The sequence below is a fragment of the Petromyzon marinus genome, chromosome 23 (assembly GCF_048934315.1).
Source record: "Petromyzon marinus isolate PM22_M1 ecotype Great Lakes invasive population chromosome 23, UKy_Petmar_22M1.pri1.0, whole genome shotgun sequence".
In the NCBI taxonomy this organism is placed as follows: Eukaryota; Metazoa; Chordata; class Hyperoartia; order Petromyzontiformes; family Petromyzontidae; genus Petromyzon; species Petromyzon marinus.
Genome location: NC_133689.1, coordinates 4,525,931 through 4,551,526, shown reverse-complemented (window position 1 = coordinate 4,551,526; position 25,596 = coordinate 4,525,931). Strand labels below are relative to the sequence as shown.

The 25,596-nt window shown below is 48.8% G+C and overlaps 1 protein-coding gene across 3 annotated transcripts; it reads left to right on the top strand.

The window, feature by feature from the left end:
- Nucleotides 1-1,312: 1,312 nt before the first annotated feature.
- On the top strand, nucleotides 1,313-25,501 carry LOC116945202 (polyadenylate-binding protein 1-like). 3 transcript variants are annotated; one of them, XM_032959479.2, is made up of 15 exons: nucleotides 1,313-1,838; nucleotides 8,511-8,725; nucleotides 10,725-10,840; nucleotides 12,195-12,325; nucleotides 13,161-13,255; nucleotides 13,895-14,032; nucleotides 15,031-15,126; nucleotides 15,541-15,816; nucleotides 16,891-16,981; nucleotides 17,787-17,936; nucleotides 19,982-20,094; nucleotides 20,772-20,862; nucleotides 22,999-23,129; nucleotides 23,831-23,955; nucleotides 24,415-25,501. In XM_032959479.2, exons 1-14 carry the CDS (start codon nucleotides 1,646-1,648, stop codon nucleotides 23,909-23,911), a joined length of 1,917 nt encoding a protein of 638 aa, XP_032815370.2. In that variant the 5' UTR covers nucleotides 1,313-1,645; the 3' UTR covers nucleotides 23,912-23,955; nucleotides 24,415-25,501. The 3 variants fall into 3 exon arrangements, with proteins under 3 accessions (XP_032815370.2, XP_032815369.2, XP_032815372.1); XM_032959478.2 differs by having other exon boundaries at nucleotides 12,195-12,334; XM_032959481.2 differs by lacking the exon at nucleotides 17,787-17,936 and having other exon boundaries at nucleotides 12,195-12,334.
- Nucleotides 25,502-25,596: the final 95 nt, after the last annotated feature.

Sequence of the window (25,596 nt, the reverse complement as noted above, 5' to 3'; positions counted from 1 at the left end):
TCCCCCGACGAAGCTCGGAGAGCTGAATGGAGTTCAAAATGACTCACAAACGCCTTATTTGGACGTCTGTCAGTCTCATTACAGTCGCTGCTACGCTGTAACATCGTCAGTCATTTCGCAGATATTCCTTTCTCAATCCACTGCTGGATGAACACCTGTACACGCCTGTAACTGTACTGTGAAGCACGCCGATGGTGGACCCCCCCCCACACACACACAAAAACCACGTGACGCGTCTCGTGTTGTTGATGACGTCACCAAGCCTCGCCCAGCACCTCCCGTCCAGCGGCAAACATGGGGACATACAGTAATGTCTTTCACCTCGACTCCGAAGCGCCGAATTAAGGGGTTTAAGTTTCACGTGCATGGTAGTTGCCTGTCCCGAAGATAACACTGATTTTATGTTATCTTCAAACTGCACGTGCAACCGAGTTCAATTACTAGCCACGGCTAACATCAGTGTCGAATGATATTTTAACCAACGCACATTTATCAGCGTGTAGTATACAGAACGTTCAAACAACCCTGGGAAGTTCATGTTATTGTAATGTGGAAATGTATTATCTTAATATATTTGCTTTGTGTGTTTTTAAATTCCACGTACTGTATAAGTAACGTGCAATTACACACGTAATACAGTATTCTCGGGAGTACGGTATGAGACGCACTTGCTTTAAATCAAAAGTTTTGTAATTAAATTGGCTACAAGTGTGGCGTGCGCCTTGCTTTCTTATCACAGGAAGAATAGTTTTTATTTTCTATTTTATGACAAGAGTTGTAATTGTGTAATCGCGTTGTTTTCATTTTATCGATATAAAACGTAAACAATATTCATATATTCAATGTCTATAAACATGTGGATTTTATTAGTTACATAAGTTACCATACAGTACATTTGAACTGTACAGGGTGATCCAGATGTCTTGCGACCCCCCCATTTACTTCACCAAAACTTTATATATTTTTAAAAGGTTTATTTAAAACAGATATGCAAAGAAAATAAAACAAAGTTATGTTCTTTGGGTCTTTCGGTAAAGTCACGTAGATAGGTTCAAAGAAAATAAAAAAACTACGTTTCTATCGCGACACAAGCGATCGTCATCAGCAAAAGTTATGGGTCAACTAATTGGGGGTCACAAGACATCTCGACCACCATGCACATTGTATGGTAATCGTGTTAAGCCAAAGGCCATGTGCTCTCGCCGAGGGGCGCGTCACTTAATTGTCTAGCGGTGATGCGCCGGAAATTATTCTCATTGCAGGTGCGCGGCGGAGGGATACCCAGCTATATATAATCATTGCACACGAGGGACTACTTCTCTTCAACTTTTCCCTTAAGCTTGATCCCCGCTACACGTGCTCGTTTGAAAAAAAGAGTCCCTGCGGGGGTTCTTTTTTTTAACACACGTGAATAAACACATAAAAACAAAAAAAATCACGAAATAACAAGGGGGGGGGGGGGGGAAAAGCTTTAAAAATTCGAAACAGCAGTTTTGTCGCTTACACCGCCGCGTTCGTTGCGACACCGCCCAGGCCTGCCTATCGACCGCGAGCCAGGCGGCAACCGACCTTTCCTAGTCTCCCTGCGGGAACCTGCGCGTCTACCCCCGGCTGAACCAAGCGGCACCACCGCCCCGCCACCGCCATGAACCCGAGCGGACCCAGTTATCCGATGGCGTCGCTGTACGTGGGCGACCTGCACCCCGACGTGACGGAGGCGATGCTCTACGAGAAGTTCTCCCCTGCCGGGCCCGTTCTGTCCATCAGGGTCTGCCGGGACATGATAACACGTCGCTCTCTGGGCTATGCCTACGTGAACTTCCAGCAGCCCGCAGACGGTACGTATCGATGACCTTGCCCGTTCTCTTCCCCTCGTCGCTTCTTACCAATTCTCGTAATAATAATCATCAACAACGTTGGCATCGATGTGTTATAGAGTAAATGTGTTATGGTGTTGTGAGAGATTGCTGACACTGTACTCTACAGCAAAACCGGTTTTACGTGTTATGGTTGGCTCCAGCCTCGTGCTGTTACGGCACATTGTAGGTTTGTGTAGCGTCCCAGACCTATGAAGCTGCGATGGGTACCGTCTCTTTTTTGTTTAACTCAAAACGGAGTTAAAAAAAAAACTATCACCCCCTCACGGTTGTGGGGGCAATCCCTAAACCAGTGTCCTAGATCCTATTCCTTCTGGCCGCCTAGCGGGTGGTGATGATAGGGCATTGCCTAACCAGTTTGTTGTAGTGGGTTGAGCTATCTCTGTGTAACAAGACGAGCCCGTTTTGATCGAATTGTGTAAAAAAAAGGCTATTTCAAGAGCCACGTGGCATGTGAATACGAGACGTTGTGGGTCTTTAATAGATAACGTCACGAAGCAGTCCCTTTAAAGAGCCTCAGGTTGCCGACCGCCGTTCTGTACTAATATCCCTCTAGCGGTTGCGGCCCTAAACCAGTGTCTGATTCACTCAGAGTATTTTACCGGAGTATTCTTCACCTATCCCTCGAACGGTGGAGATTGGTTTATGTAGACACCCAACGGAAACAGGTCTGAGAGAACGTCCTAAACCTTAAAATGTTTAGGGGTTCTAGGGTCAGGGGTTTTCCTGGAGCATCATGATGTCTCCTGAGGTTTAGGGTAGTCCCTAAACTCGTGTCAATAACTCGTGTCACGGCTAGAACTCGATCCCAAGTGTAGTAGTAGTATGTTTCACTCCGCACGCTTGTGTGTGGGAGATTTTCTCCGTAATTCGTAACCCCAATTTAATCAGGGCTGAAAATAACCGGCTTCCCGATGCTGCTCAAGACTTCCCCTGGCATTATCTGATTAAAAATGTCAGGGTTATGGCGAAATCCCATCTTCGAAACAACAGCATTGCAAGTGTTGGCTCCAAAATTTCAGCATTTTGGCAGTTCCCAAACTTGAGCACGCTAACTTTCAGCATCATCCATTGGGCCAGCAGTCTCTCGTTTCACAGTTAGGGCTGTCGTTAAGACTCATTCCGTAGTATTGGCCGTGCCAGGATTAGGGTTTTCTGCAGACCTCAAACACGATCAAGGTTTTGGCTGCCCCCGCAACGTATCTTATGCTGGTGTCAGAATGAAGGCCCTGCGCGTCTGTTTACCAAGCTTACAGTGTGGTTGCGCGCTAGGCTATTCCTAGACATAACCCAGACCCAGTGGTCAGGGTCAAGGCAGACATCTACAGTCCGCCCCATACTCTGGCAACTAGAATGGTGGGTGACCGATTAGAATGGTGGGTGACCGACCAAGGAGTTGATTTCACGTCGCCTGTCAGATGCGGACCTCTGGGTGCACAGGCCTGGGTAACGCGCACTCTCTGCAGAGTCTTGCCCCCCCAGACAACCGCTCTCTCGCGAGGGCTGAACGATTTGGGGAAAATATCTCATTGCGATTTTTTTCTGACATTGCGATTTGATTTGCGATTCAATGTTTTAAGTCAAGCTTCAGTTCAATAGTCACTGTGTGATAGATTTAAAACATGTGATGGAGCATTACCACGTGATAGCATCAAAACATGAACCGCTCTATATATTCTAATGCAAGGATGAGAACTTAAAAGATATTAATTGCTTCCAACATGTATTTATAATGTTTTTAATTGAAATGGAACAATCAAACATAAAACAATTGTTAAGTTAAATAAATCAAGTTATAATAAAAGAAAAGAAAACAATTACAATAAGAAAGTAATAGGACTTTTAAAATCGCAAAAAATCGCAGCCTTTGCGTTTTGCTAATCGCATTGTTTCAAATTGCGATTTCGGTTTGAAATCGATGAATCGTTCAGCCCTGTCTCTCCCCGTTCCCAGTGCTGTGTGTGTGTCACCTCGTCTGCATGCGTCCTGGCCAATTGAGCGTGGCAGCTGCTGCTTTATTTTGTTTTAATTGCTCCCGTTTCGGGTTTTCTCTTGAAGCCATTCTAACATACGGTCGGGAGTGGAGTGGTGGTGCAGCGGTTTGCGCACTGCTACAATGCCCGGTGGCCTGAGTTTGATTTCTGGCCACGACCGCCTTTTAGTGGCAAGTGAAATATAAACCGGTTTCTACCCCCCCCCCTCCAGCCCACCCTTCATCAATCTGCACTGACTAGAGTGGTGAAGTATGGTCAAACAACCCTCATGACCGACATGATGTGGGAGAATATTTTAAGCAGTGGGTTGGCAAAGTGATGTATATTTGTATTTCAGCATTCGGTGGAGCCGATGCTGCTTTGAGATCATTTGCAAACATCTCGCAACTTCTTTTGTGGATTTAGCTTAAAGTGCCTTGCTAATTTCACTGTTGTTAGCTGCCTCTAGAGCTGACTATCCGGGGTTAGTTTTGGTATGTTTACCTCTTCCAAGACGCCTAGTCAGCGTGGAAGAGTAGACCAAATCTCTCGAGCTCCCTCTCGTGGAGGCCCTTCTGCCTGCAGTGGCGTGATCAAGCAATTGCAGTGCTGCACCTTTACCCATGAGCTGGATGTATTGCACTGCTGCTGTTGCGAGACCACTCGACACCACTACTGCTACTACATTTTCTACGATTGTCATTTTAATACTCGGTCTATTCGCCACACGGCTGTGCCGCAACGTGGCATTTTACCAGGGTGTGATCCAGGTGCATGGCCCCTGGATCATTTCTCGGCTCGACACGGGCCGTGGTTACATAACCAGGATGACAAATCAGGACCAGTGCTGGCATGGAAAAATAACTTGCTTGAATTGCGTCGTCGACTAAACATTTTGGATGTGTTTGATTACAATGCGTGCCATCATCCGGTATCTACAGTGCTAAACCAAAAATGGTACGTTTGGTAACTATCCATATAAGCCGTTAAGATTAGGGTACCATTACAGCAGATGTTGCAACTGATTCCATCCGCACACCTTGCTAGCGTGTGTCTCCTGCCTATTTACCATGATTGCAAATTCTAAATTAAACCTGGGATGTCTACTCGTACAATCTCATCATCACCATCGGATTGAGGTTATCCCCCTGTTTGCAAGCCCTTTGGGTGCTACTCCAATGGCTGTCTTGGTAACCTGCCCTCCTCCATCCTGCACATTTTGTCCTATCAATCATAATATCCTCCTTTTGATGACATCTGCAACATTATTTCCATTTTATACTCTTGTGAACTTTCAAAAGTTGCTTACCCTGTATCTCCATGAATCTTCTGGCATCCCCTGCATGCACTTGCATTTAAGTACAGTAATTTATACTTGCTTAATTGAAGAACCTTAAATCTAAATAAATCTTGCGTGTCAAAACGGTGTGATGTTCAGAAGCGCATTGGTTTGCATTGTACTAAATGTGAGGAAAGACCTCGACCGAGACGGGGAGATGAAGAGAGAGAACGGAGACACAGAAACAAATGGAGACGTGGAGAGAGAAAGTGAGAGAGCGGTGGCGACACTGAGGGGAGAGAAAGACGGAGACATGGAGGAGAGTGAGAGATCAGAACAGAGTCGGATCAGAATCTTTATTTCGACTGCAGGAGGAATCCGAAGAGCTATGAAGCTCTTTTTCACAGATGTCCAGTATGGGCGGGTCGGAAAGTTGCAACAGCAAATAATGCAAAACACGATAGGAGTGCAAAATAGAGAAAATGGTAACCAAGTCGCTAAATATAAATAAATACGTAATTATATTACTGAAGTTTGATTTGTTAAGCTTGGGCAAGGCAGCAAAAAACATTAAAACAGTGCCAGACCACACCAAGATAACACACAGTCCCTCAATAAAATGGCACATGAACATTGAACCGTCGATACACGGACACTGCGGAGAGACGGACACTGCGGAGAGACGGACACTGCGGAGAGACGGACACTGCGGAGAGACGGACACTGCGGAGAGACGGACACGGAGGAGAGACAGAAGACAGACAGAGAGACCCCGAGACGCAAGAGTGACTGAAAGAGACACGGGACGCATATATCGACACGGGAGACGCATTTGTTGGCGTGGTGTTGCCGTAATGTTTTGCGTCCTTAACGCATGGGGCTTTTGACAGCGGCTGGACGTCTATGTTGGTGTTGACTCGACTGACTTTATTGCTCACTCTGCATATGCCGCTGTTTCCACGGCTTGTGTCACAGCCATTAAATAATGGGATGCAAAGTCGGTGTGTGCGCGGTTCAACAATTTCATTGTCCGTTATTTGTCGACGTATTGTTCTCATTGCATTGCAGAGGCCAAATGTTATCGCCTTTATGTTATAATTTTACCTGTGGCCAGATGTAAATAACAGATGTTTGTTATTTCCATTTTGATGTAGCCACCTGTAAGATGTTGGGTTGCTTTTTGATTCTGAGTTTAATGTTGGCGAGTAGTGTTGTGCGATCGTTTCGTCTTGGGAGCTGCAGGTTCATGCACATGTCACGTCCTGCTTATGGGCCACTGCAGTGTCGTTTGCTGGTGTCAATTGGCTGCACGGTGACATATCCGAATGTGCCAGTTGCCGTTTTTGCCAGTCGTCCTCACTTGGTACGAACAACAACAACAATGTCACGATTAAAAACACGAAGGATGGGTAATGGTCAGGAGGTCGCGTGGCAGGGATGCAGATAGGAAGGACCGGGAAATTTGGGTCGGGCAGTGGTAAGATCATCTGCGCCACAGTTTCATCAACCCAAGGTGGGGGGGGGGGGGGGAGTCGGTAGAAGGGCAGAGGGTCAGCCATACCACAGCGCTCTTACCCCAGGTGGATTTAACAAAAAATGAACCTAACTAAAATCAGCTTAAGCCAGGTAAAGTGCACCTTGAGGTCATATGAAGTGTGGGAAGCCCCGCTGGCAGTGGTCACACGACAGGTGTACTGGGTTAAATGACTTGAGATGGCTGGCACATGCGCACGCCACCTGTGCTTTCCCACGGTTTATCCTTTGGTACGCAGTTGCTGAGCACAGGCCCAAAATGTCAAGTGATTGGCAACAAAAACAGCACTATCGTATACAGTAAAACCTTGGATTGCGAGTAACTTGATCTGCGAGTGTTTTTCAAGACGAGCAAATTTTTTTAAATAAATATTAATTTGATAAACGAGCGAGGTCTTGCAATACGAGTAGTATGTATACGCTTTGTACTGCCGAGCATCACGTGATCACAACTGATATAGGAGTGCTTTGATATACGAGTGCTTTGGATTACAAACACGTTTCCGGAACGAATTATGCTCGCAATCCAAGGTGTCACTGTATATGTATGTTGCACTTGTTTTTCACCGTACATAACCAGCTGTGCTAATCGGAGGTGTGTGGGCGGGGGGGGGACAACAAGCTAAACACAAAGCTGTTTCAAAGTTGTAATAGAAAACACTTTACACGTTATTATTATTATGCATTGCGCGAGGGTTTTAAGAAATTGGGGGGAAACGAGACGATGGGAGGGGAATTCAAAAGTCGACAACTGGGAGAAAAGATGCAGAGAAAGTGTTGTGGCCTATAGTTAAGGTAGTTAAAACACAATTGACGAAACGAAACACTGCCACCAAAGGAAGATCTCGCTTGAAAAAGGAAATTGCTCGTGTAGGTATCTACGCAGCCTGTGTTATTCAACATGTTGAAGTTTTATTATTGGAAAACAAACAAAGGATCATATTCACATTCATGAGCACCACTTTTGAAACGTCACTGCGACGTGAAGTAAATCGATAAGGCGCGTTTGCAGTGACGTTGCTGGAACACTTGTAGTAGCCTGCCCGAGTTATTTTTTTATCGTTTTCCCTACTTTACGAAGCTTCTCGCGTTTCGGATAACCAGGGACACTGCCTAGATACGCGTGTATGAGATTAGTTGCTCCTGTGAGACTTGTTGAACACGTGCTGATGGGACCCAGAATGTCAACACAGAGTCCAGAATTGCCTGCTTAAATTATGCTGGATAATAATGGTTCAGAAGGCCAATGGTATAATGGACAAGAAAATATAAAACATGGATGTGTAGCGACAAATGCAAGTTCGTTTATTTTGTTAACCACGGTGCCCTGTGAGAGATTTGAATGGCTACTTTGCCGGGTAAACTTGATGCCATTAGCACAATTGGTAATGGGCATCAATTGGTGGAGGGGGGGAGACTGTTGCAGGTGGAGCCCAAGCTATAGGATTTGGCATTGCGCTTTAATATGATAAAAGCTGACATGAAATAAAAGCAGGCACTTTGAAGTGTGCGTGTCTCTGTGCCCGTCTATGCTGTTATGGCATCGCCTGGTGTGAATATTCATTGTTTTTAAATGCATAAGTTATATATTTAAAGTGTGTGTGCGCACATGTCATGACATGTTTGCTTATGCATGCCGTAGCTCGACACCCTGAGCACCCGCGCAAACGAGAGACGTTCTCTCTCAAAGGGAGTTTCATTTTTTTCAGACGAACTATTGTAACGAAAAAAACTCGGGTGCGGGTCGACCTTGTTTCTGTGCTGTACTGTGCTTTTTTTCCCCCATATTTTACTGACCTTTTTGTTTTTGTGTGTTTTTTTTGTCTTCCCTCATCTGGTTTGAATTAGACATGTGTTGTCTTCTCCCAGCCGAGCGGGCACTGGACACAATGAACTTTGACGTCATCAAGGGAAAGCCAATCCGCATCATGTGGTCCCAGCGTGACCCGTCCCTCCGCAAGTCTGGCGTCGGCAATGTGTTCATCAAGAATCTCGACAAATCCATCGACAACAAGGCCATGTATGACACCTTCTCTGCCTTTGGGAACATCCTGTCCTGCAAGGTAACCCGGCGCTCGCACGCACGCGGCACGCCTCGTGCAGCTGTCCATGGCGACGACGACTTGCTTTGCACTGCACCGTCGTCGCACGGCGTGCGCCCGCTCTCGTGGAGAGCGAGAGCGGCTCCCGAGGCGTCAGGAGGAGGACAAACGGAGAAGGCGGGGAGACGGCCGCGTGAAGAGGCCTGCACCATCAATTGCCTCATCACCGACCCATACCCACAAAGGCAAAAGATCCCCCGTATAGCCTGAACAGACTGTTGGGGCAAGTGCTGTTAGGGAACACCTGTTAAGGTCTGCACGGCACACGAGGGGGTGGGTGGCCAGTACCACGCCCGGCCGCCTTTGTCTCCTCTGTGCCGATGTTTACAGTCCACAACAGTCGCCCTAAAGGAGGCCCATGACTGGTTCGGATAATCGTCACTACCGGTGTTGGCCGTGAGTGGTAATCGAACTTGGGTTGCCGGGTTCGTAGCGAAGCGTAGTGCTAACCGCTACACACCAGCTCCTCACCCACCCACCACTCACCCACCCACCACTCACCCACCCACCACTCACCCACCCACCACTCACCCACCCACCACTCACCCACCCACCACTCACCCACCCACCACTCACCCACCCACCACTCAATAGGAGAGTGAACGACTCGGGAGGTGCCAGGAGGAGGGCACATGTAGAAGGCAGGGAAGCAGCCACGTGACGAGCCTGCGCCAGCAATTGCCCAAGCTCTGCGGTCCTCTATATTTCGGTGTTATCAGCCTATTAATTTATTGACACGAGTGAGGAAACTGGAGGACCCGGAGAAAACCCACTGGTGTGAGGGGGGGGGGAACAGAACCGATGAGATCCATTTTTTTATGCACAGATGGAGGTGGTTGCTTTTTTTGTTTTGGGTTGAGGGGCGATGAGGGTACGCCACGTACTGTACCATTCCGTGCGTATGCCTAGACTTCCCATACCCCCTCAGCCGCGCAGCTCAAGAAAGTGGTTAGGTTGACGACCCCTCAGAAACTGCGTAAAAATTGGCCGCGTTGTGTGCGAAAGGTGTTCCCTAATAGAAGAACCGTGTTCTGGAGACGATGCGTCATGTGATAAAAGGTTCAGCGAGGATTTCCTGTATTTAATACAGAAAAGTTTTGCCGAGTTTGAGAACCTTTTTTCAGGAGAGTCCTGAAAAATATTTGCGCAATGTTTGGCCGATTCCACTGATGCATGTTTGGCTCGTGGAATTAAGCTGGAGTACCTGGAGAAAGGCCACCACCCATTCAACGGGATAGCACTCAAGAGTTCCCTGATGTGTTTTTGGGTCGTGCCGCTTGTTGTACGGCACGATGTCCGACGTTTCGCGCCACGTTCTGGGAGCTTCTTGAGAAAGTATTTTGAAAATGCATCCGAGAGCTATAGATCATAAACGTGAACTTACCGCAGTTGCATTGTTCATAGTGCCCCATTGATTCCAGAATCTTGCTCCACTGCCATCTGGCTACATGACGGACCAATCCGTACAAATATATGGTATTCCCAGATAGGCTCCCATCCACACACAAATCGGGCTCAACACTCAACGAGGTTGGGTTTTGTTGTGATTTGGTTGTGTGCTAAACATACACATGGGCGCAGATGAATTAGAAGAAAAATTAGATGAAGATTAGAATGAAGTTGTATTGGTTAATATCCAGTTAAAATCTGAATGGTTGGTACGCGTTCATGACCTCTGGGTCGTGATTCTAACTTCCTCTATCATTTCCTGATGATGCTCGACGTAGTTTCAAACAAAGGATCGTCTGTCTAATAGCTTAATTTGGTTGTGAGTGGTTCTTCACCTTTCATGCAAGCGGAAAACAATACTAAGCGACTCGTTGAACGTTAGCACACGCGGCAATTAAATTCGTTTGGCCGTGAGGGTTCTGAGAAAATCCGAATTTTGGTCTGATCGTGAACGTAGCCTAGCAACCCAAAATTATATCGCGAATCGTGAACGTTCGGTCCCTCCCTGCAGGTCGTGTGTGACGAGAACGGTTCCCGGGGCTACGGCTTCGTTCACTTTGAGACACAGGAGGCGGCCGACCGTGCCATCGAGAAGATGAACGGCATGCTGCTCAACGACCGCAAAGTGTGAGTTTGCGCGCGCGCGAGCGGGTACGCGCGGGGGGTGGTGGTGCAGTGGTTAGCGCCGCTGAGCTACGAACCCGGCGACCCGAGTTTGATTTCTCACTCGCGGATGATGCCAGTGACAATTACCTGAACTGTTCCTGGGCCTCCCCTAGGTCGACTCGGCCTCAGATGAGTACTCTGTGTGATGTGTAAGCATCAGCATTGGAGGTGACCAAATGGCGGCCGGGCATGGTGCTGGCCACCCACCCCCTCGTGTGCTGTGCCACCTTTTTTGGTGCTACTCGCCAACAGCACTTGCCACAACAGATTGCGAAGGCTATAGGGGGGATCTTTATCTTTCTGCATGCATATGCATGCCAGATCACCATAGCATCTGGCTCCTTCCAATCCGTGCCGCCACTGAGTTATAACTGCGTTATAACAGTCGGAATGCGACAAGCGTGGCATCTACGGGAGACCCCTTTGCCAGCATTAAGATATTAAATTATGGAAAAGGCTTTCCTCTGGCATAAATACAGGAGGTGTGAAGATGTTTAGACACCAAATGGCCACCTATTCCAAGGTGTCAAGCCTGCATTAACTTCACATAGATGTGGAAAAAAAATGCAAACATACTCTTTGATAATGTATGCACTGTCCTTGAAACAGATTCGCCTACACCAGAAACATCCTCTCTTTATGGCCGTGTATCACCAGTGCTATGGAGCAAAGGCTGCCAAAATGTGAACGGTCCCTCGGTGTGAGATGGATAATGTAAACGGAAATGAGACGGGTGGTACGAATGGGATGGTGCGAATGAGATGGTACGAATGAGATGGACAATACTAAGATTATGTTACCAATAAGACTAAGAGGAGATCTACTTTTGATTTAAAGCTTTCGTGACTGCAGCGATTCATATTCTTGGTTCTTTCGGTAAAGTCATGTTGAAGGGAAACAATAAATAATAAAATATATATAACAATTAAATTCTCACGACGTTTCGACTGCAACACAAACAGTCATCATCAGGTGTGAAAACCAACGGCAAGAACATTTGAAAGAAGTGGCGGTTTGTATTTATTTTTAAACGTCAGCACCACGGATAACGTTTAAAAATAAATAAATACAAACCGCCACTTCTTTCAAATGTTCTTGCCGTTGGTTTCACACCTGATGATGACTGCTTGTGTTGCAGTCGAAACGTCGTGAAAATTTTATTGTTTTATATATCTTTAATTGTTTCCCTTCAACGTGACTTTACCGAAAGAACCAAGAATATCGGGGATCTACTGTTGAATCAAACTGCCACGGCCGAGCCTCTGCGTGGTTTTGCACGATGACCAAACGCCCTTCGTGCGCTTGCACGCCGCAGGTTCGTCGGGCGTTTCAAGTCGCGCAAGGAGCGCGAGCAGGAGATGGGCGCGAGGGCCAAGGAGTTCACCAACGTCTACATCAAGAACTTTGGCGACGACATGGACGAGGACAAACTCCGAGAGTTCTTTGGCAAGTTCGGTGAGTTTGCGGCGGCTGCCCGTCTTAATGCCGATTTTGGCTGGCGGTCTGCGGTGAACTCCGTTTTATATTTCGCCCCTCCCCTCCACCGAGATTGGTGCCGTAATCCGTGACGCGCTGCCAAATCTGGGAGTGTCCCTTCCTGTGACCTCGGGTTGTTGGGTAGCGGGGGGCGCGAGTAGTTGCTTTTGTAGAGGCGCTTGGTACCGTTGGACAAAAGATAGCAAGCGGTTGCTTTTAATGACTGTTTTGTGCTGCGTTAGTAGTTATCGTTGAACGCTGCTGCCTGAATATAACGCGAAATTTTGCTGTGTTTATTGTGACTGGTGTATTTTGGAACTTCTTTCGCACCCTACGTAGCCGAACCACGCTCTTCGGAGGTGCGGGCAGTGGTGCCCGAATCAGAAAAGCTCAACACACGTGTCCTTAACAGCGTCATAGAAAGAGGAAAATACACACTTGACATGAAAAGCAATGGCCCTTCCCTCAATGATTAAGAAGGACCATTGTCTGAAACGTTGCCTAATATATATTTTTTCATTTTTGCGCAGTGTTGATGAATGTGGAGTTTTAATTTCAAATATAATATTGATATCTTCCTCGTTAAAATGTATATTGAACAAGTATACGAGTGCATAGTTTCAGTCTATACCCACCTGCCATACCACCTAAGTAACGTTTGCCACGTGATGGTCAATCCGATATTTTTAATCCACAGAGCTGGAATAATGTAACCAATTTAAGTGTAGAATCACATTTTTTTGGGAATGTGAGCCCGAGAGCCTGCCTACTTTGTGACCCTAACGGGCTTGTTTCTGTCTCGCAGGGAAGGCCCTGAGCGTTTGCGTGATGTCCGATGAGTGCGGAAAATCCCGCGGATTTGGCTTTGTGAGCTTCGAGCAACACGAAGACGCGCAGCGGGTGCGATGATGTTTATCCTCCCCCACTCCTACCTCATTAAAACAGCCATCTTGGCTGCGGCTTGCCCTGCCACATGTGTGTGTGTGTCCGAGCGGTAGTGTAGCGGTTAGCGCGCTGCACTTATGAACCTGGCGACCCGGGTTCGATTCCCGCTCACGGCCAACACCAGTGACGATTATCTGAACCGGTCCCGGGCCTCCCCTAGGTCGACTGGGCATCAAATTAGTACCTGGTGTGATGTGTAAACACCGCCACTCGGGAGACAAAGGCGGCCAGGCGTGGCGCTGGCCACCCACCCTCGTGCGCCGTGCCTTCCTTCGTAGGTGCTACTTGCAAAAAACGCTTGCCCTCACAGTCTGTTAACGCTAGACAGGGATCTTTGTCTTGCCTTCTAAAGCTGTGTGGGTTGCGGTCGTGTAGCCGTTCACGCGCTGCGCAAAGAACCCGGAGGCCCGAGTTGGAGTCTTGATCGTGTATAACATCCGCGACAAATATCCAAGCCGATACTGAGCACACCCGAGGTTGAAGAATGGTAATCCTAAGCCGAATTCGATTTAAAAAGCTAATTTAATTAGCCAATTTGCTTTGTGCAGTCGCTCATTACTGTTCTAACAGTGTCTATTTTTTACATATTTCAAGGCGGTGAATGAGATGAACGGCAAAGAGCTGAACGGGAGAACCGTGTTTGTGGGACGGGCGCAGAAAAAGGGCGAACGCCAGGCTGAGCTGAAGCGCAAATTTGAGATGCTGAAGCAGGAGAGGATCAGCAGATACCAGGTGAGTTCCCCCACCCCCCCTCCAGGCACGAGGGTAGAGCCGAGCCAACGTGAAAAGTAGATGCGATGGCGTGGGGGGCACCCTTCTGATTTGGCGAGCCAGTCGCGTGTTTTCTAACCCACTGGTACTCAACCGTTTTTGGGCTACTGTGGGGGGGGGGGGGTACCCCTTGTTGAGTTGTGTTTTAACCAAGAGTAACCCCTTTAAATGTCTCAATAACGATTATCGGTATTTTAACCAATTGCCAATTTTGTGAGGTATCCTAACTAGCCAATAACTGCAAGCGGATAAAAAAAACAATTCAAATTCCATCGGGGGGGGGGGGGGGGGGGGTCCTGCACGCGTGACGAAATTTGTGCGCGCTCGCCAGTTGCTCTTGGAAAACCCCACGTTGTTTACAATCGGTGAGTTTAAAAAAGGTCTTTTAAATTGTTATAGGTTGCCACATGGATTAAAATATTTTTGTAGGTATTTGATATTGGCAGATTCGTTCATGATTATTCACCAATCACTCCAATGTACGATATAATTTCAAACTGATAAATCGCCTCGCGTTCGCCCTGGGACATTGCCACGTGTACCCCCAGAGGTCCGCGTATCCCCTGGTGGAGAACCACTGCTCTAAACCATTGCATCGTCGCTCTGCCAGACGTGGTTGGAGTTGCGTTTTCCATGCAGTGCGATGAATTGTCATCATTTGAGGTGGTGGTGGGGGGGTGGGGGAGGTGATAAAGTTTGAAAGCTTTTTTTTTCTTTTCTTCATGTGTTGAATATAGCACATAATGGCTGCTGGCCATCATTTACATCGTTTATAGCCACAATGTATAAATATCGATTCCCCGATCCATGCACAATTGTGGGCGTGTAGCTCGCGTAATCATTTTAATAGGTGCATAATTTTAAGCTTTAATGGAGCGGGTTCGCACGTGCACATATTAGTGCGCTTCGAGGAAACGCGGTCGCGACGATGATTCACGGCGACTTCTTGGCTTCGTCAGGGCGTCAACCTGTACGTGAAGAACTTGGACGACAACATCGACGATGAACAACTGCGCAAGGAGTTTGCTCCCTATGGCACCATCACCAGCACCAAGGTTAGCTGCTTTTGCCCCCACCGCACTGCCTGCGGACTTGCCCGAACGCACAGGGTGGCGGGGATGGGTGAAGGGTGGGGGGAAACAGCTCCTGTACTACCGAGTCGTTTGTACACATCAAATGTAAAAAATGAATCGAAAAAATAAAGTACAATGCACATTAATTGCTTGGCAATATTCGAATTTCTATTAAATTATTGTTCGATATGGTCTAGATTCGTAAGTTTTTTTTTTTTTATTCTGTCATGTTCACAATGACTTGCTGTAACTCGGGTCGGTTTTGCAACAGAGGCGATAGTGTTTCACGCTGCTCGACAAGATCTTCATCTTAACTCTTAGTTTAATAAAGGACGCGACTCCTCGTGTTACTTAAACCGATGTTAACTCGCTCTCGCCCCCACTCCGCCGCCGCAGGTGATGTCGGAGGAGGGTCGCAGCAAGGGCTTCGGCTTCGTGTGCTTCTCCTCGCCCGAGGAGGCCACCAAGGCCGTGACGGAGATGAACGGCCGCATCGTAGGCTCCAAGCCGCTGTACGTCGCGTTGGCGCAGCGCAAGGAGGAGCGCAAGGCCCACTTGACGTCGCAGTACATGCAGAGGATCGCCGGCATGCGGGCACTGCCCCCCAGCACCGTCATCGGCCAGTACCAGCCGGCGGCTCCCAGCGGCTACTTCATGCCGGCCATGCCCCAGGTGACACAGCCGCCGCCACAGCTGCTGCCCACCGAGCAATTTGCTTTTGTTGAAGGATGGCCAGCGTTGTGCCGCTAAAGATGTGGAGGGACCTCCCCCCCCACACCCCCTGCCATCCGGCATGGGCTGCACACGAGGTAGCAGTAATAAAAACGAAAGATTCATTTATAAAATCCATAGCTGGATCAAGGCCTTCCCAGCGCGCCGTGTTTGTCACGGGGAATGTCTTGACCATGCTTAACCCTGCTGGTCAGGATGGGGCTGTGGGGGGGTGGGTTAGGTAGAAGTTGGATTATCGCTGCTACTTTTTTTCTCTGACCAGGAATCGAAGTCGGGGTGGCCAAATTAAGTGAAGTTATGCTAATCACTATCCCAAGAGTGATGTGGAACTCTAAATATAGCACACTTCAGTGCAATTGGCGGATCATGCAGAGATTTGTGGGACTAAAATCTCTCGTAGAAATTAGTCAATCTCCCAGGGTAGTGATGACGAGCCATGACGTCATCAGGGAGGCTTGGGGTGGTGTAAACGTTCTTATTATATTTGTATCTACTTCACCTACAACGTTATGATATATTATTACGGTTGATAGCCTCGTGTTAGTATTATGTTGTAATGATGTTTTATAGGTTGCTTACGAGTTGCGTTGGTGATATTGTTGCAGCAGTGGTCTAGGAATTCAAATTGTTGCGTTTATAATTTAAGTTGTTTGTTTATTGTTAATTGGCTCGGCTGAGTGGGTGACCACCATGCGCGGCAGATTGACATAGGTGGCTACCTGGCTAGTTTCGTGGTCAGCAGTGCGGAAAAATTAAAATGGGAAACTGCACTTCTATGCTTCCACCGTCTATACACGTTGCCTTCACCGGCCCGTGCTGAGCAGCTTGCTGAAGTATGGTCGAACGTCCGATGCACCAGCGGGCCCCACCCACGGCGAGTTCGTTTACGTCGGTGATGAGCTCTGCGATGCTGTGAACCTTTGCACGCCTGGCGTGACCGTTGCGAGAAGACTTTTTTTTTTTCAGCTGTGTCACTCGTAAGTTGCTGAGGGAGGTTGTGGCGTTGTTGCCTAGGCGCAGACTCGCACGGCGTACTACGCGCCCAACCAGATGACACAGATTCGGCCCCAGCAGCGCTGGCCCACACAGCAGGTCCGTCCGCAGGGTAAGAAAAATAAGCCTTCCCCAAGGCCCCACCACGCATGCGCACGAGGGGATGAATTAAACTTCACTTTGGAAAGCTCGCGGGTGGCGGGTGAGGGAAGGGGAAGGGTGGGTTTTGGGGGGGCTCCTGTTTTTTTCCACTGGCATGAGTTTCATCGCCACTGCGATTCGTTAATGTGAGACGCCAGGAGGCGTCTGAAACCGCAAGGTGGGTCTGTCGGTCCGTCACCTGCTGCCGAGTGGAATTGGGCTTTCTTGCACGCGTGCATCGTGAACCCAATTTCAGTCTCTTTTTTCCCACTGATCGCAGAGGCACTGAATTCATCGCGTGCTTTTGGCGTTTGTGTTTGCCCGTGGTTCGGCTGCAGAGAAGTTGAGGTTGCGGTCTGGCGATGCTTTGGCCTCATCGTGTGTTAGCACCGGTGCCAAGCAGCGAGCGCCTGGGTGCATGCGCGCGTCTGCAGGCGGCACCTGTGTTCGGTCCGCTGAATGGCGGAGCTGGTGTCTTTTTCCGGTCGGCAGCCTCCGTTGGGTGTGGCAGGCTTCGCTGCTATAGGCGAACGTTGTTACGTCTCTTAAAGTTTTCCCCCTTCCCTGCAATAGTGCATGCAGATGTAAGACAAGTCCGTAACCTTGCGCAACCCTCCAAACTATCAAGAATAGCATGGACAGATCAAAACATTAATTAGAACATACACTTCGAACATACACAAATATTTAACAGGACCATGATTAGAGCAATCTCCCCTTGCGGAGACGAACTAACCGCGGTGCATATTGTGGTCCCTGTTGCTGGCGGAGGGCAGGTGGCTACCAGGGCATGCAGGGAGGCATGATGAGGCAGTCGGGCACAAGGCAGCAGCAGCAGCAGCAACAGCAGCAGCCCCCCATCCGGACGATGTCGCCCATCACCAACACGCAGATTGTACGATCCATCCCCGGTGGACATCGCGTCGGTGAGAGCTGCCCTCGCGTTTCTCTAAAGCAGGGGGTTGGGGGGGAACTCATGGCGCACGGGCCAGACAATGCCCCGGGACTCGTTTCATGCGAGGACACCGCATCATCATTTCCTACGGCTCTGTGAGCCAGACGTGGCCCGCAACTCATTTCGTACCCGCCCATGGCTACGCAAGGCCTACCACTTTGAAACAGCCCGCCAATGGTATAAACCCGTCGCTTCAAGCGTCTTAGCTGCACAAATTGGAAACCTAGTGGGAGGCGGGGGTGGGGGGAGATATTTGACATGGAAAAAAACACTTTCTCATTGGCATGCTTCTTCACTCTTGGCGCTGTGAGCACCTCTTGCAGTAACAGAAGTCACCCAAGGTGTTTGTGTGTTTGTGTGTTTGTGTGTTTGTGTGTTTGTGTAATGTGGAGTGGGGAGCAGTGGCGCGGTGGTTTTCGCGCCCTACGGTTACGAACCCGACCGCCCGACTTCCATTCCCCGCTCACGGCCAATGCCAGAGACTGTTATCTGAACCGGTTCCAGGCCTGCCTTAGCTCGACTCGGCCTAAATGAGTACCTGGTGTGATGTGTAAACAATGCCACTGGGGGAGACAAAGGCGGCTGGGCGTGGCGCTGGCCACCCTCCACTTCGTGTGCTGTGCCGGCCTCCGTAGGTGCTCGCTTAACAGCACTTTCCCCAAGAGTCTCTTCAGGTTATACGGGGATCTTTGTCTTTGTGTAGTCCTATTGGGCCCTCGGTAAGAATTAGCTTCCCCACCCCTTCTCAAAGCGAAGTATTTAAATGATTTTTTTTACCAGGTAAATCACACTGAGCTATATGCCACTTTTGCAGAAGCGACTTGGCCACTCATGATAGCTCAACAAAGTGGCTCATGTGGAAATTTATTACAGCCAAATATTCCAAACGCATGTTGATTCTATATGTGGAGGGAAAAACCGGAGCACCCGGAGAAACATCCACACGACCACGGGGAGAAGATGCAAACTCCAAATATACAGGCGTTAGGGTTGGGATGGAACGCACGACCTCCTGTATACCGGGCGAGGTAGTTAACATCTCGCCACCATGGCGCCTCAACAGTGGCGAGATGGCGAGTCCAACGGTGTCTGTGCCACGTCCGTCATATTACTCTCGGGAGTGGATGACAGATGTCCGGTTCTTTTCACCGCCATTGGCCTCCGCAAAGAGCGCACAGAAGCCCTCTCTGGCCAGTGCCGCCTTCAAGCCTCTCTCCGCCGTGGTAGTTGTGCGAATCCTCTGTAGGAGTATTTTTGGCGTGTTCGCTGGGTAGGTCGGTAGATATCGGCGTGGCTGCCAGTAGTGCAAATCTTCTCTGTGGCTGTCCATTGCTCTCCCAGCCCGGTGTTCAAGACTGCATGGCAGTTGGCACTTGGCAGCACAACCACTATAACTTTGACCCATGTTTGCATTCTGTCCTTTATGTTTTGACGAGGTTGTTTTTCAGTATTGTCCACTTCACTTTCGGAGTCTGGATTTATTTGTATGTCCCATATCATTACGCTCTTTTACTATTATTCTGTGCATTACAATATTCTGTTGGATTGAAATACACCATTGCGATACCTTCCCGTTCTTTACACTGGTTAGTTCAGGTTTAAAATCAGCGTGGTTATTCAAAAACCATCTCCACTGCAGTCCTGACACAGACTCGAGCTTGGCTCAATTTGGTGGATGATGTAAAGATTAATATAATTTGAAAACGGGGTGCGAATCTTGCGCGAACGTTTGTGCCGTTGACGTGGCGGCGACTGGGCAGATTTTGTGCTTTGTGTGTGGAGACTCGAAGCAGTGCACTGAACCACCCTGGGGATTTTTTCAAAGTGAAGTTTGATTCATACCTCGATTTGCAACGAGCGAAAGACACGAGTGCCTTTTCACATCCCGTGTTTACCTTTGTTCGTGCGTTTTTGTTTTTTTCATTTCCACCTCGTTGCAATTTTCTCACGCATCGCCGTCCTTGGCCGCAAGTGCGAGCGCCTTTCTCTTGCGGCGCCTTTGTGTTTTTCCTGCAGCTGCGACGCAGACGCTGGGACCCCGAGCGATGCCCGGCATGGGACCGCGGAACGTGGGTGCCTACAAGTACGGCCAGCCGATGCGCAACCCGATTCACGGCCATATGCAGCAGGTGAGTGCCATTCAAGTCCTCGTGACTCTTTGTCAGTGCTGGCTACGTGACGACCACGTGGCCCTGTTGTAGATGCAGGCCGCGTGGGTCCATAATATTCATTTGGTGAACATCGGTTCTGTATGAACTACGTTCATGTTTGTATGTTACGTATATGTACAATTTATGGTATTCGCTTGTATCCGTACATTGAAGTCGACTGACTTGAACAGAATTCGGCCCTGGAAGTGGATCGTCCACGTGCAGCATGAACGTATTCACTTGACGTAACGCGCACAACACTGGTGCTGAAAAGCACAACTGCCCACACGATGATTTAAGGCTTGAAGGTGAAGCCTTAAATTTGTCTGTCGGGAAAGGGTGTAGGGGGGTTAAAAATGACCATGTCGCCATCTGATGCCACGCAGCCGCCTGGCCACACTCTGTGTCCCCTTCGCCAGGGAAAAATAAACGGCCGTCATTGTTGGGTGACCGGACGATGGCTCGCTTGGGCAGACGCGCGCGTTGGGCTTATACACGGCGGGTGCAACCTGGCAACGCGTCGGGGGTGGCGGTACTGCGCAACGCGCTAACGCCCGATACTGTGGACTTCTTCGGTAGCTTTTCCGCCGCCCGTGGCTTTACCCGCGTTGCCGGAGACGTGACCCGCAGCCCCTTGTCTGTCGCTTCGTGCCCAGATGCACCAGGCCGTCCACGTGCATGGGCAGGAGCCGCTGACTCCATCGATGCTGGCGTCTGCCCCTCTCCAGGAGCAGAAGCAGATGCTGGGTGAGTGGGCCGTGCGTTAGCACCCCCCCCCCCTCCTCCCGCACGGTTAATGCTCGCACGCTCTTGCACACTACGGGTGCAGGCGCTAGCGCAGGAGGAATCTCGTGGTCGGATCCAGGGGGCGAACAACTCGAAGGAGGTCTGGAATTGATACGGAGGAAGAAAGTTTTTTGTTGTTGTTGTTGTGGATGTGATGGCCGGGGAAGCGAGCAAGAAGTTGCGATAGGTGGGTGATCACGTGTGAGCAGGGGTGGGACAGGGGAGGGCCGAGGACCGACCACGGGCATTGGAGTGGCATTCACAGGTCGGCAAACCGAATGTAAAATTTGCAGCGGTTATGGAATGTGGCATCAGGGAGGAGGGTGATTTGGTGGGATCGATGCAATAGCTGCTACGAACGCTTAATATTAATTATCTTTGAGCACCCAAAATTATTTATAATTTAGTTAACAGAGCAACCGGGAATACACTGTGCATTGTACACTAATTGTACAATTGCATAGTAATCGTATATTTTTAACTCGTATTGGGCATACATCGCGTGCACAGATTTTTTATGATTTTGAACCTTGTTTTGCTGCCTTGCCCAATTTTGTGAATTGGTGTAATAATGCAATTTGAACTTGTATACTTTATCAATTTCACATTTTATTTTAAGTGATTTACTGACCTTGCCCATACTTTGCACTGCTATATGTGTTTTAGTGTTGTAACTTTGAGAGTTTCATAGCTCACTGGATTTCTCCAGGATGAATAAAGATTCTGATTCTGAACCAGTGGACTTATCCGTTCAGAATCTTGCTCTCGACTTAACAGTTTTTTTATGTCTGCGAGTCGTCGTAGTTGTCATAGTTGTCGTAGTAGTAGTTGGCGTGCTGACCTTGCCTGTAAGTAGTGGGGGGCGGAGGAGGCAGGGGGGTCCGGTAACTGAGGAGGTGGCACATGGAGCCCTGAGCGGGCATATAGATGGGATTGCAAATCGGGTGGCAGGTGGGGGGGGAAGACCTTGGCGTGGCACCGCTTACTCCATCAGCGATCGGCGTTTAATGTTGGCTTTGATGCGAGTGCCCAAGGAACACTGAGCCACCGGTGAGGGAGGGAGAAGGAGATGGTGGTTGCGTCTTTATCGTTGCCCGTAAGAGATTTTTTTTTGTTGTTGTGCGTTTTCTTTGGTGGGGAATGGGGAGGGATGGGGGGATTTTCACAATTGCAGGATTTACGAGTTTGGTTTAGCCACTGCGGTTATAGGGACGTTAGATTTATTATTCTATTTGAACACGCGGGGGTTATAGAGCGGCTGGATTTATCGCTTGGATTGGCTCGCGTGTTGGTTGAAATATTGGCTGGACCGTTTTAGTACGCGGGGTCTCTGCGTGCAGCGTCAAGGTTTATTTAGCGGTTGTATTCGAAAGATTTTGTTATCTTGTGGCCAGGAGAGAGCAGTGTTGCACCTTTACACAATCCAGTGAGCCTTGCCACCATCCGTATAAATAGCTCTGTACTGTACGCAGTTACTAGGCATGTGACGATTTGTGAATTGTAACTCTTTGGCGGGTCACGATTACGTTAAAGAATAAATTATTTGTGCTGCCATTGCCGTATTTCTAGTAACTTCCTGGGGTCATGTGAGCCAATTACCACATGCTTAATTGGAAGTAGTCTATTTAATAAAACGCAGTATCTGATGCATGTATTGTGACCTTAAGAGTTAAAGTATCGTGGCCTGGATAGTAACCTGTGCTAAATTAGCTGCTGTTGCATTGTCACATTCTTTAAACTGGCAGTTTTGTGTAGGTCATGAAGTCCATTCTGCACCCTTGACTGATGACTATAACCATCCCAACTCTTGAGCAGGTGCACCTGCAATTGGCATCTCTATTAAACAGGCAATGATCTTACTCTTACAAGGGGGGGGGGCGGGGAGGGAATGTGGTGGCACGATGATTGGTGCACTGTGCTACAAACCCAGCTTAACCATGCTTGATCACTAAATATTTGCTATCGTCTTTAAAAAGTTGAGTGGAAATTTTGAGCATTGGTCACACCTAATCTGGAATGTTTTTTGACTCAACATATTTCCTCTTCCCCGCCCCCCTCGGCGGTTTCGCTTTCGTCCGCGCGCATTGCGTGTTTCAGGCGAGCGTCTCTTCCCGCTGATACAAGGCATGCATCTGTCGCTGGCGGGGAAGATCACCGGCATGCTGCTGGAGATCGACAACTCGGAGCTGCTCCACATGCTCGAGTCGCCCGAGTCCCTGCGCTCCAAGGTGAGCGGCCGCGGAGGGCGTGCGCGAAATAAATAAATTGCGAAATCATCGTGGGGACACGTCGCTCGAAGGGATGACAGGGACCAATGGTGGAGGATAATAATGCAGTGTGCGGCCCAGCGTTGGATTCGCGGCCGAGAGGACGTCGACCGTGGAGTAGCAGCGGTGAAGTCGGCTGGCGTGGATTGTTACAGCGCAGGATCGTGTGGGCGGTGGGGCGGGGGCGGGGTAAGCTTTTATCCAGTGGCGGATTGAGCGTGCCTCATGGGGACGACGATGAATCGCCCCCCCCACCGTGCACCGTTTTGAGCCCACGCAACATCTGAGTGTTGACGGGCTTTCCCGTCTTTTAAAGCCGCTCGCGCGAATCCTCTGTTTGCGTCGTTATTTTTATAGCCGATTTTTTTTTTTTTCAGAATTACGTCTGACCTCGTGGTGCCCTGCCATTGTCTGTCCCCCCCAGACATGGGCAAAGTACGGCCCCCGGGCCGTATACGGCCCGTTGGGCTTTTTAATCCGGCCCGCCGAACTTGTCCAAATATTAATGTTATTAAATAAAATTTTACCTTTCTCCTGTAATGCCCCCATTTCCCCATTTAGATGGTGCGCTTTGACCGGGAGTGGCCCGGCCCCTCTGTCCATTGTGGCCCGCGAGTCAAAAAATGTGCCCACCCCTGGTCCCCCCCCACCCCGGCGTCCAGGTGGAGGAGGCTGTGGCGGTGCTGCAAGCCCACCAGGCTAAAGAGGTGGCTCAGAAGACGGGGGCCGTGCCGGTGCAGTAATTTTCCAAGCGCCACAACACCCCCCCCCTCGAGAGAGAGAGAGAGTAAGTGCCACTCACTGTGTTGGGCCTGTGTCGAGCGTCGTGGTGGTGGTTGCCTGCATGCGTGTACATAGGTGACACATTTCAACATCGGCCTCTTGTGGCCATGTTTATTTTGTTTAACCAGGCGAGAGCTCAAAAGGTGAGGGATTAAGGTCTTCGTATCAGGTGGTTAGGGCTTACACAGGGTTCAGCCTCATCGAACACCTATTCACCAGCTTGCAATCATTCACACACGGCCCAGACGGCAAAACCACCCAAAACCAGACACGGCGAGAGAGAGAGGGCATGGTCACCAAAATAGCCAGGGCATAATGGTCGATCGACGAACCCGTTCCAACTATCTGAAGCGATAATTTCATTTATTTGTAAGAGTCATGGTTACTGGACTCAGAATCGCTTGACTGCCATGCCTTTTTAACCGTCGGTTTTCTAACGTTGTGGTGTTTTTTTTTTTGGCAGACCCTCCACATTGGTCCAAGATGGCTGGACACATTTAGACTGGAGTCACTAAAAAAATGCACAAAAATAGCATATCGAAGTGAAAAAGAAAAACACAAAAAATGAAAAATAAAATCCCAAAAAAATAGCAAAATTACAAAACTAATGGTTTGAAATGTGTTAAGATGTGGTTTTCCAAACTTCCAATTCTTGGGGCTACTGTTGCCTGCCTTAGAGTTTTACCATACTTATGCGTTAAAATACACGTTGAAAAGGTAAAATCTGCACATGCCTGACGATTGGTAAAACAACGCGTGTCGCGCGTGACGCAGCGAGCGTAGATTCAGAAAGTAAGATCCCCTCCATGCCGGCGCGTTTTATCCGAGACGCTCGTGCGGCCGAGATAACGTTGGAGACTTCCAATTCAAATAAAAATCCTTCACCTCTTGTTTGAATCGGCGCCCTGCTGCATCACGTGGGACGCACGAGGGGGAGAGCTCTTCGGCGATTTGAATCGGCACTCGAGTCGCACGCACGCGCGTGTACAAGAGGCGACGCAGAGGTGTTACAGATGATGAATCGTGCCCTCTGTCATCGGGGACAATGTGTAAAACATAAACCCGCACGAGGTCTTATCTTTGCACGAATCGCTGTCGGCATTGAACCAGCGTTCGACTTCCCATCGGTCGTATTTGACTGTAGCAGGGTTTTGTAAATGGTGCCCGGGGCGGGACCAGTGGTGGTGGTCGTAAGGACACTGGAGGTTTGGAAAAAATCGCACGGTTTGTGTTTTGGTCAGGTGAGGTTTTCATCTGATAGGTTTTGGGGGACTGCGTTTTTTGGTTGTCTTGCCTTGTGGTTGGTGGGGCTGACGGCTGTCTGCGGTGGTGGATTGCGAACGGGACAAGACGGGAAGGTGTTTCGGTTTTGAGTTTGTTTTAAAAAATTGTAACTTTGCAATTCAAGTAAGAGCACACAAAGGGAATGAACAAGTTGAAGGGGGAAAACAAAAAAAAAAAAACAATAAAAATAGTTCAGTACGAAAGTCTGGACTTTTGCCTTTTTTTTGCTTGAGTTAAATAAAAAAAATCTGCTGTTTCATCCCTGATGTCTGCGTTACTACGTTTATTTGTCGGTGCGGTTTTTTTGCAGAGGAAGAGTTGGCAACCGCATCAACTCATGAATTGTCAATTCTCTAGATTT

Coding starts and splice junctions, on each gene's coding strand:
- LOC116945202 (XM_032959478.2), top strand. CDS start 1,646: ATGAACCCGAGCGGACCCAGTTATCCGATGGCGTCGCTGTACGTGGGC. Junction 12,335..13,160: donor AGAGTTCTTTGGCAAGTTCG/GTGAGTTTGCGG, acceptor TCTGTCTCGCAG/GGAAGGCCCTGAGCGTTTGC. Junction 15,127..15,540: donor GCACCATCACCAGCACCAAG/GTTAGCTGCTTT, acceptor CCGCCGCCGCAG/GTGATGTCGGAGGAGGGTCG.